Raw genomic sequence first — 12543 nt, 5'->3', positions numbered from 1 at the left:
AGGGCCGACGAGAGATAGTGGCAGTGGAGTAAAGTTTGTCTCAACTTTCTGAGCCATTTCAGTAAAGGGGATCTATCAAAGATAAACCAACTTATCAGAGTAGAGGGTGTTAGGAGAACTTACCTCCTCCACTGAGTTTGAACAGAGTGTCGTTGCCCTTGTAATTCCGCCATTTTGAGCAGACGCGGGCTGGCTGGCGAACTGTGGAACGTAAATGGGTGCGGCTCCTCACATTATGGTAAAAAGAAGGAATTAGAGTACATTGTTTAGTCGTGCAGAACGCTAGGTACGTTCCTTTCAGAGTCAGTTTAGTCAGGTGTTTAAAAAAATCATTATTTTGGGGAATTAGATGGTAAAAGAAGGGGAATAAGTCGCGAGTTCATGTGTAGTGTAGACTACCAGTTCACATTCCTTTTTTAAGAGTGCAAGGTGATTTCTCAGTTTCGTTCGGTGTAAAATTTATTGCTGGAACGGTATACATTTGGTTCATTGGTTTAGGAGTATCAGGATTTTCTTTGTATGCAGTACCTGGCCATTTGGTGGCATTACTTGCCACGAACTTACGTCGTCTAATGTGTTTCCAGTTGTGCTCTAAAGTTAGCTGAGTGAATTTGATTGCTACTATACTGTGCTTCCAGGGGAGACTTATCAAATTTTTGATGTTTATTTTGTGATTTATGTTCGACCACATCATCACGCCATTTGTCCTGCGCTAAACTGACTTGGCTTAGATTACATTTGCAAGTAATTTCATTCCAGCAGGAGTTTAATCGGTTCAGTATATTTCAGGCAACAGCCGTTTCGCGCGGGAATTGTATTTAACTTCTGTCATTTCCTTTTTGAGTTGTTGCCAACGATATGGGCACACCAGTGGCCACCTGTTATATTAAATCAGCGTGATTTTTGTGTCCATGTGATATTTCGTCCACTGCAAAGTTAATTACCACAGTTTGAGAAGAGCCTGTGACTTTTTTGTGAGATTCTTTTTTTGTTTGTACCAAGTTTCTTTGTGAGTGGTGTCCAATCACATTGTCATACTATCTATCTACATCTACGTGATTACTCTGCTATTCACAATAAAGTGCCTGGCAGAGGGTTCAGTGAACTACCTTCAAGCTGTCTCTCTACCGTTCCACTCTCGAACGGCAGCGGGAAAAACGAGCACTTACTTTTTCTATGCCAGCCCTGATTTATCTTATTTTATCGTGATGATCATTTCTCCGTATGTAGGTGGGTGCCCACAGAATGTTTTCGCAATCGGAGGAGAAAACTGGCGATTGAAATTTCATGAGAAGATCCCGTCGCAACTAAAAATGCCTTTGTTTTAGTGATTGCCACTACAATTCAAGTATCATGTCTGTGGCACTATCTCCCCTATTCCTCGATAATACAAAACTAGCCGCCCTTCTTAGTACTTTTTCGATGTCTTCCATCAGTCCCACCTGCTACGGATCCCATACCGCACCGCAATACTCCAGAATAGGGCGGACAAGCGTGGTGTAAGCAGTTTCTTAAGTAGACCTGTTGCACCTTCTAATTGTAAGTGTTCTGCCAATGAATCGCAGTCTTTGGTTTGCTCTACCCACAACACTATCTATGTGATCGATCCAATTTAGATTATTTGTATTTGTAATCCCTAAGTACTTAGTTAAATTTACAGCCTTATGACTTATCGCGTAAACGAAATTTAGTGGATTTCTTTTAGTATTCATGTGAGTAACTTCACACTATTTTTTATTCTGGGTCAATTGCCACTTTTCGCACCATACAGATATCTTATCTAAATCATTTTGCAATTCGTTTTTTGGTCATCTGATGACTTTACAAGACGGTAAATGACAACATCATTTGCAAACAATCTAAGACAGCTAACTAAGATTGTCTCCTATATGGTTAATATAAATCAGGAACAGGAACGCCGTATATTACTCCTATTTTACGCGGTGACTTACAGTCTATTACTACGGACTATGGAAATTATTAAAAGCATTTCGCAGTAAAGTTCGCGCTATATTTCGAACTTCTGTAAAACTTTTCCAGTCTTGGGGATTTTGCGTTGTTTGAAATTTGGCATGCTTTTTTCGCTGCTTCTACAACAGCGATCTGACCCGTTTTGTGTACCATGGGGCACCAATACCTTCACTTATTAATTTATGTGGTATATATCTTTCAATTTCTGTCGATACTATCTCTTTGAAATCATTCCAGAACTTTTCTACTCTTACAAGATCAGATCGGAAGGAGTAAAGACTGTCTCTTAAAAAGGCGTTAAGAGCATTTTTATCAGGGTTTTTAAACAGATATACTTTGCGATTCTTTTTGATGGTTGTAGGTCTTACAGCATTCAGGCTGGCAGCAACTGCCTCGTGGTCGCTAATCCCTGTATTTGTCCAAGATTATTTGTTGCTAACAAGGGAACATCCCCATCGCACCCCCCTCAGATTTAGTTATAAGTTGGCACAGTGGATAGGCCTTGAAAAACTGAACACAGATCAATCGAGAAAACAGGAAGAAGTTGTGTGGAACTATGAAAAAATAAGCAAAATATACAAACTGGGTCGTCCATGCGTAAGATAAGCAACATTAAGGGGCATCTGAGCCGAGGATCGCCGTGGTCCCGTGGTTAGCGTGAACAGCTGCAGATCGAGAGGTCTTTGGTTCAAATCTGCCCTCGACTGAAAATTTTGCTTTCTTTATTTTCGCAAAGTTATGATCTGTCCGTTCGTTCATTGACGTCTCTGTTCACTGTAATAAGTTTAGTGTCTGTGTTTTGCGACCGCACCGCAAAACCGTGTGATTAGTTGACGAAAGGACGTGCCTCTCCAATGGGAACCGAAAACATTTGATCGCAAGGTCATAGGTCAACCGATTCCTCCACAGGAAAACACGTCAGATATTTTGTATACGACACTGGTGACAGCGTGTGCGTCGCATGACAGAAATATGTTGTCGACCCACCTAACTAGTACACTTGGCGAATGGGTGAAAAGATTCTTCTACCTTGCCCGATTTAGGTTTTCTTGTGGATGTAATAATCACTCCAAAAAAAGTGATGAAAACATAAGAGTTTTTCACATAAACTGAAAATAAAAAGTTAAAATTTTCGGTCGAGGGAAGATTTGAACTGAAGACCTCTCGTTCTGCAGCTGTTCACACTAACCACAGGACCACGGCGCTCCTCGTCTCATACTGCCCTTAATATTGACTATATTACACATGGACGACCCAGTTTGTATATTTTGCTTATTTTTTCATAGTTCCACACAACTCCTTCCTGTTTTCTCGATCGATCTGTGTTCAGTTTTTCAAGGCCTATCCACTGTGCCAACTTATAACTAAATTTGAGAGGGGTGCGATAGGGATGTTCCCTTGTAAGAGGTCAAGTATGCTTTCACAACCATTTACGCTTCGAGTGGGCTCGTGAATTAATTGTTCTAAATAATTTTCGAGAAAGCATTCAGTACAATCTAGATGACGTTTTATGCCTGCCACTGGCTTTAAACGTATAATTTTATAGCATTTCAAGCGTAGATTGAAGTCAACACTGACTATAAGTAGTAGGGCAACAATGACGCCAGCGCATTTTGTTAGTACGGGTGGCCTACATCAGGGGCAGGTACGCACTCAGGGGAAAAACTATTGTTCTCCATTGATTGACAGGTCATTAACCTATTGTTCTGCTAAAAGGCACCTTCCTTTTGATTGACAGGTCCTTAACCCATTGTTCCCTATCCCTCCCTCTCCCTCCCCCACCACTAAGGAAACCCCCCCCCCCCCTTGCAGCTGTTAAATGTACCTACGTTCTGTATTTTAATTTAAAAAACCTACCTGTTACCAACTGTTCGTCTAAAATTGTGAGCCATATGTTTGTGACTATTACAGCACCATGTATCACAAAGCGAAAAAGGTGGTCCAACTAAAACATTCATATTTCTTTACATACTACACGAATATGTAATAAAAAATGGGGGTTCCTATTTTTAAAAAAGCAGTTGTTATGCGTTTGACCTATGGCAGCGTCATCTAGTGGGTCAACCATAGCGCCATCTGGTTTCCCCCTTAAAGCTAGACAAGTTTCGTCCTTTGTAGTTTTTTCGTTTGACTCTTATTTCGTGAGATATTTGGCCTGGTCACAATCAATGGACCACCCTGTATATTCTTAATACCCTCTTGTCTTTGTATGCCAGTATCAGGTTTGGGTCCATGTGGACAGATTTCACTGAGTACATTCATGTTACTATTAACTTTACTGAAAGAATATTATGCATATTAGCATAAATTGACGAAAGAAATTTAATCAGTTGCATGTTGTAGTGGTTTCATAAACGGTTGTGACAGCCAAATAGTAGAGAAAATTGCCGAGTGGAGACCCTAACTTTGCTTACGTTTCTCATTGCATTACATAGCTTTTGGTACACACCCTTTACTGCACTAGTAGCATGCGTGTGGGGGTGAAATGGCATGCTTATTGTGTTGATGAGTGTAATGTTCCTATTCCACCACTCTCCCATCGATAAATCATGTGCGACTATAGCCATGTTCCTATACAAATCAAATTTAAGGGTCGTTGTAGGCAACACCGCGCTCTATGACCTTGAATAATGTGGCAACTTATCACTTTAATGTTTTCTTGCTTTAGTATAAAATAAATGTGAGGCTCAGAAAATGTAAAGTTTTTTTTATTACCACTTCCTATCATTTAAGCCCAAAGAAAATAATTTACTCCCATAATCACTATTCTTGCCATTAGTAAAGAAAGAGTTGTGGTAATTAGGTAGTCAATGTAGCAATCCTACAGAAAAGCAATCTGTGGCAGTTACAAAGGAAGTGTTATGAGCTCCTATGCTGTGTGTATTGTCCTATGGCAACTCGCCATTCTAGTGTTATTCGTTGCATTCCTAATTAATCACTATAACAATTTTGAGAAAGGGTTACATTGACTCATACACCAAATAATTAAAGTCAAGTTCTAAGTAATGGTACATAATGTGCAGCAATATTAGGTGCACACCTGTCAATGAGCGAATACTCACTATCTTAAAATAGAAGACTCAGATGGTAATCTTTCAGTATATATGGACAGATAAGGAGATAGATGGAAAGCTGCACGAAGTTCAAGCAATATTTGGACCAACAAACATAACACATATCCAAAAAACCAAAAGATATACAAAAATGAAATGTTATAAAACAATGGCAATAGAGGTTACATTGACTCATACACCAAATAATTTCTTGGGCCTGTTCACTGAAATAATTAAAGTCAAATTCTAAGCCATGGTACATAATGTGCAGTAATATTAGGGGCACACCTGTCAATTAGCAAAGGCTGACTGTCTTACAGTAGAACACTAGGTGGTAATCTTTCAGCATATATGGACACATAATGAGATAGATGAAAAGCTGCAGGAAGTTCAAGCCATGTGTGGAACAAGAAACAGAGCACATATCCAAAAACCAAAAGACATACAAAAATTAAATGTTATAAAACAATGGCAAAAGCATTCGGTTATAAGGATGCAGAATTTGGATAAATGAAAAGAAAGATGATAGTAAAATACGAGCAGCAGCGATGAGGTTCTCAACGAGAGTGAAGGGCTGCACACCAAGAGATTTAATAAGGAGTGATTTGAAAGTAGATGAAACTAATGGCCGGCCGCAGTGGTCTCGCGGTTCTAGGCGCGCAATCAGGAACCGTGCGACTGCTACTGTCGCAGGTTCGAATCCTGCCTCGGGCATGGATGTGTGTGATGTCCTTAGGTTAGTTAGGTTTAAGTAGTTCTAAGTTCTAGGGGACTAATGACCACAGCAGTTGAGTCCCATAGTGCTCAGAGCCATTTGAACCATTTTTGCAACTAATGAAGAAATAACTGAATATACATACAGGTGTGGAAAGAAGATGAGAGAGGGAAATCTGGCCAAGGAAATCTAGAACTACAAAAAGAAAGGAAGGAGGAACATAGATTGACCAAGGAAACGATGGACGCAGACTTTGTGAAGACGGTATAGACAGGTGCCTAATCCCCATACACAAGACAATGGCGACAACGGTGACAAAAGATGGCAGCACGAAAGGTCACAGTGTTCTTTAATTCAGGGGACAGTGTGAAAGACCTGAGCCGGATGACACCTGAAGATATACACCAGCAATCACTCTGGACAGCAGTCACTAAGCGGACATGGGCTTGGAGTACATCCAGAAATATTTTTAAGTTGCCACCTACTGACCTCTCCCACCTTGTTGAACATATTTGAACTTGTATCCTCGCACACGACCCATACATGTTCTGTATTTGAAATCCGCCATCTTTTTCAAATATCTAAGTCTCAAACTGGAAAAAAGGACATATCTATTTTACTCACTATGGTAGCAAACACATAACTCATACTCATAAATGTTCCATTATACGAAATAAATGTTTAATATCAAGTACAAAAACATTTATATTAAGTTACGTTCAAGAGAATCCAGATTTTGAAAGGAAAACTGAATTATGACTGTAGTTTGACCATATGATAAGCGAGATGTATAATCTGAATGCATGACACCATTCAGAGAACTGGATGGAGCAACTCACATTGTTCAGAACTTGCTGCCAAACAAAGTGAAAGAAAGTCTACTTGAGATTTTAAATCAACTTGCCATTGTTGAACTATACAGACTCAATTATGAATTGTACTCATCTATATTTAAGTATTATTGAAAATAGTAAAATGATTCCCTTCTTAATAGAAAATACGGTCATGACCAACACAGCCAGTCATCGGCATGACAGTGGTACAGGGTGCTCCAGATGCACAGTAGCAGCACATTCGAATGCAGGTGGGTAGTGTGTACCCAGCTCATGGAATATTCCATCTCTGATGACAAGCAGGCCCTGGGCTTAGCACTTGCTACCGCGTCAAGAGGTGAGTTCATCACTATGCAGAAAACCATAGTCACCAGAGTCAACTGCCGTGGCCAACAGTGTATTGGTGATAGTGGTCAAAAGTGAGCCCAGGGTCACAGCTTTGGGTGGATGACAATTATTTATGAGCAAATGACGAAATAGTTTTGAGATATCATGACAAATGTCTGTAGGTGCACATTCTACCAGCCACGTTCTGAGAGGTGGTGGAGGAACCAGCGACTGCCCTCCCTGCCACTTACTGGGTACACCCATGGTCAGAGCCGCCATTTGTATTGTGACATGGCAGACCAGGAAACAACATTATGAAATTGTCGATATTTTGACGGTGAATAATCCTACATGCTACACTTGTACAGAACAACACATACACTATAGGTAATGGTTAACAAGTCCACTGTTTCCATCTGAATATGAATTTTTTAAAATTATTTTTCAGTCATGAAGACATAGTTTTGGCTATCACTTCATTTAATTTCATGCAAATTTACTGTCATAGAATATTCCAGGAAGATTGGCATATCATCAGTTCCTCACATCGTGTTTTCTTAATTGTTCATTTCATAAGTGTTAATCAATAACATTTACACCACATAAAGATTCTGTTTAAGCCTTAGTATAAAACAATGTTATAATTAAAACATAATTAGGAATTGTTCCAATGTGATTGTTTGGACATCTTGTTTCAGTGATTCTCAAATTGGAAATGTACACTAACCAACAATGTAATTATATCAAAAGTTTTCCTCTGTTCTCTAAGGTATTATGCTGTATCAAACATATTGTGGGAAATCTTAATTTTAATTATACATTCAGTTATGTAGACGACAAAAAAAGGTCTTACAATGTTTTGCTCTTGTATTCATAGGGCATATGTTTGGGTGACACAGCTTTCAGTCAGTCAGTTGATTTTTTTCTCCATGTTAGGGCAGTGATACTAGCAATATCCAGTTGTTCTAATGTGTTTAGTTTATTTCAGATCATGCAATGTATAATTTGTGAAGTTATGGAAAAGTTCTGTTAAAATCGCTTCAGGCAAATGGTGTGGCATTTTCTTTGAAAGGACATGGCCAACTTCCTTCCCCATCCTTACATAATCCGCTGGGACCGATGACCTTGCTGTTTGGTCCCCTCCCCCAAATTAATCAATCAACCAACAATTTCAGAATATTTAAATGAACAGTGTTGTTAAAGTTTGATACCAATTCAAAAAGTAAAACTGAAGATAAAAAGAAAACTGCATTTGGCCAGTTAATCATGAAGTTCGTACCCAGGCAATAATTTATTCAAACCTCCCAAAACTAAGGTCTCAACATCAGATCCGTAGACTCGCATCTCATCACCAGTTACGATTCTCTTAATGAACATCTCTTTCTCATTTGCGCGATCCAAAAGCTCTTCACAGATTGTGAGGTGAAGACCTCCTTAAGACCATCATGGTTCCCTTGCCAAATAAATTAATTTTCAATCAATGTAAACATTGTATGACAATTATTTTATATGCCATGTTACCAAGACTATGGCCAGAATAGTGCTGAAAAGAAAAGAAAGGAAAATAGAGGGGAATATACAAGAAGATCAGTTCGTATTTAGAAAAGCAAGAGGGACCACAGATGCAATTGGGTGTCTTGAGGATGATGGTAGAAAGATTTCTGGAGACGATTAGAAAAATTTATGTTTGTTTTGCCATTTGGGAACGAGTACTTGACAGAATTGACTGGAGTATGCTACTGAAGATTCTGAAAGGTAGGGGGATAGATTGGAAGAATAGAAGATTCGCAAAGCAACTCTACACGGGACATAAAGTCGTTGTTCGAGTAGAACAAGATGAAAATGAAGAGTTGGGTACTAGAAGAGGTGTGAGACAGGCTTGCTGCTGTATGTCACCAGCGCTTTTCAATGTATACGGTGAAAAGTGAATCAGTAAGGGTTTGGAAAAATAAAAATGACTTGTAGTGGGAGGAAAAAGAATAAAAACTGTCAAGTACGCTAATGATAAGACTGTACTAGCAGAAATGGAGGAAGAGCTCCAGGAAATGGTGGATAATATTGTAAGGGTGCTTAAAGACTTTGTAATGAAACTGATCGGAGGCAAGGCCAAAGTGATGAGAATCGGAAAAGAAGACGACACAATTGATATATCACTAAATGGAATGGTATTAGAACAGGTTCGGTGATGCCAGCATTTGGGAAACTTGATAACTTCCAGTAGACGTTGTACAGAGAAAGCGAGATGAGGACTCTCCATGGGAAAGAGAGCTCTGGGGAGAGTGAAAGGCTTGCTGAGAGCCAGAAGCATTCCCCTTATACTTAGGAACAGGTTCGCCAAATCTTTTGTGTGCATTGTGGTGTCTTATAGTTCTGAACCTGGGCAGTCAGACAGAAAGAACAAAAAAAGGACAGTCAGACAGAAAGAACAAACATATTTGGGTAGTTTTGGAATGTGGTTATGGAGAAGAAAGTGAAATGGATCGGCAAAATGAGAAATCAGGAGGTGTTGAGCAGGACAGGAGAGGAGAGTAACTTCATGCAGATGATACAGAAGAGGAAAACATCTTGGATCGTATGCATATTAAGCAGGAATTGTCTACTACGAAGAATCGTGGAGAAAAAATCTGTGTACTCACTATGGCGAGGACGAGCATGTCTCCGCCAATCTCCATCTTGATCTTCCGCAGTAGGTTCACCATGGCGGCGCACGGGCCGCTCCACTCTCCGTATACGTCCACCACTGCGACACAGACAAAAGCATCGCGCGCGCATCAGACACGGAGCAGGTGGTGTCGTCTGTCTACTTTTAACTGTTACCTATTCCTCTTGATCTCACAATAAAGAACTTCGTTTTACGTAAACAGTACTTATTTTTCCGCATCGACATCCGAAAGTATGATCTGAGACACACTGCAAAATGTGTGGTACATGATAGTCAGTTACAAGTTCCGTAGATCATTTGAACGATTCTCTTGTTGATGATATGGAATGAGTAAGTTTATAGGACATGTGTACATGATTACTGTTAACATTAGTGAACATACAACTTTTTAGTCAAAACATGCAACTTTCAACAATGTTGTAATAATATTGTACCAACAGTACGATTATTAGTGCCTTGACTTATAGATGCACGAGTGGTCATTCATGCAACAGGCTTCAAAATGACATGATTGGACTGTCTAAACTGGTTGCCTAATAAACAATCAAAACTGTTGGTACAGTATTATTACATTTCATCGACCAGCTGCTGTCCGATGTTCTTGAACCCAATCCAACACAGATGGTTTCTTTAACTTTTTAACAGGCTACCAATTTTTACATAAAAATTCATCCATGAACTAGAAAGACTTGTTCAGGAGAAACGATATTACGCTAGATTTAAACTTGCTTTTGTACCTGTCAGACGTTTTATGGTATTGGTCAAACAAATTATCAAAAATTGTTGTTGCTACAAATTGAACTGCTTCCTGACCCGCTGACAGCTTTAACAGTGAGTAATGAAGATCATTTTTATCATTATTCTTTTGAAATTGTGATGGGTTATTTACAACGAATTTCAATAGCGAATACATCTATTTTGATGGGGTAGTTGAAATACCCAACTTTTTGAAACAGTTGTGTTGTCCTCATCATCATTTCAATCTCATCACCAACGCGCAGTTCGCCCAATGTGGCATCGACTGAAATAAGACTTGCACTTGGCGGCCGAACTTCCCCAGATGGGGCCTCGGGGCCAACGATGCCATGCGCTCATTTCCATTTCCAGGTACCTACATGACACTGTGGACGAACACAGCATATTATTTTTACTGCTAGCTTTTGTGCGATCAGTAATGAGTTATCCCAAAAAATTATTCTATATGGTGTTACAAAGTGTAAATATGCAAAATATGTCAAGAGGTTGACCCGTTTCTTCCCAAGATTAGTAATTACACAAAGAGAAAAGGAGCTGAACTTAATTGTTTGTTCTTATAAGGAGGTATAACGACAATATTTTAATTTGTTTGGAAAAATACCCTGTGCCAGTGATACATTGCATAGATCTGTAAGGACATTATTTAATGAGGCAGAAAATTTTTTCAGAATTCTGATTGAAATTCCATCAGCATCATATGAGGTTTTGTTTTTTAGAGTTTTTATAATTGTATAAATTTCAGTAAAGAATATCGGGGCTGCTTGTAATTGTATAAAGTTTCATGGAAAGATATTTTAAAAATATTTTCTTGTTTCTTCAAATTAAACACTTAATCTTATTTTAGCCACTACATTTAGAAAGTGACCGTTAAAAATACTTTAAACTTGTGAATTATAGTTCGCAAAATTATCATTTACGTTAATTGTTGCGGCATTTATATACTGAATCCCTGTCCTGTCTCTTGCCTCACAATGTCACATATACTTTTAACTTTATACTCTGCATTATTAATTTCTGTGTAAGCATGTATGCTTATGGACATTTCGATGACTTTCCTTAAAATATTATGGTATTTTCTGGAGAATGCAAGTAACGTCAGATCTTGACCTGAAATTTTAATGGCCTTAGTTATCCATGGCTTACTTGTTTTCTCAATGAACATTCTTGATAAATTTTAAGGAAAGCTACTTTCAAATATCGATACAAATTAACTATGGAATATACTGGGTTTCACACTGGTATCTCTTTTTATATATAATTCATCCTACACTACCTCTTTTAACCTACTCTTTTAAAACATTGTACTGAATTTCACACTGGTATCTCTTACTGTATGAAACTCATCCTATACTACCTCTTTTAACTTACTCTTCAAAACATTGTATCTTGTTCTGATTGATAAGTCACACTGCTTGATATGAACTAGCCTTGGAGCTGTAAGGTGCTACATTGTTCATTTCCATTAATTGTGCATCGTGAGTAGACAGATCATTAACAACTGTGTAGCTATTTAAAGGTTTCAACCTGAGTACTGTCCATAAAAATGTTATCAAACAGGGTCATGCTACCTTGCTGCAAGCGAGTTGAGAAATTTACCAACAGAATCAGAATGAAATAGCCAAATGATGATTCCAGTTCATTTTTCCTGTCAAAAAGTTTTAAGAAAGTTACACTGAAATCTTTTGATACTTTTTATCGTGCATTTTAAGGTTTTTTCATGTTCTGTTCGTGGATGAAGTGTGGGAAGATTGGAGGAGGGGAGGGGTCATGGGTACCATGGCACCACCTTCCAAAAGCAGTTTTATTAAAAGCGTTTATATTTTTACATATATCAAATTCCATATTTCTGAGATAGTTTTCGAAGAATAAAGCTGAAGAATACGAGTCTCGAAGATGGCAAGGAAATATGGAAAGTTACAAGCTAAGTGTATTTTTCAGCTGGTGATACAGGCATTGTTGTGTAACCAAGCAAGGAAGCATCAATGGAGGAAATACGAGTATTTAATAATGTCCATACCTTCCCCTATCAACCTGTTACACAACAATCCTTTTAAGAGTAACAGAGATATTCACTAAAAAGAAAAATTTTGCATTACCCATCAACCTTTTGGCACAGAAAGGAGAAAAATATGCAGCTGTAAGACTTTTTGACAATCTACTCAGGGAAATAAAATATCTCACAGATAGCAGAATTGTTTTCAAATATAGATTAAAGAAGTTGCTCTT

At 38.5% G+C, this 12543-nt stretch overlaps 1 protein-coding gene across 1 annotated transcript in view; it reads right to left on the bottom strand.

The window, feature by feature from the left end:
- LOC126252621 (protein enabled homolog) overlaps positions 1-12543 on the bottom strand; it is a 149313-nt gene that overhangs the window by 117058 nt on the left and 19712 nt on the right. The window contains exon 2 of the mRNA XM_049953522.1: positions 9536-9639. Coding sequence (XP_049809479.1) covers positions 9536-9639 — 104 coding nt within the window. The remainder of the gene's footprint in view (positions 1-9535; positions 9640-12543) is intronic.

Source organism: Schistocerca nitens, chromosome 4 (genome assembly GCF_023898315.1).
Source record: "Schistocerca nitens isolate TAMUIC-IGC-003100 chromosome 4, iqSchNite1.1, whole genome shotgun sequence".
Classification (NCBI taxonomy): Eukaryota; Metazoa; Arthropoda; class Insecta; order Orthoptera; family Acrididae; genus Schistocerca; species Schistocerca nitens.
The sequence above is the reverse complement of the archived record's forward strand: the minus strand, read 5'-3'. Positions and strand labels throughout refer to the sequence as shown.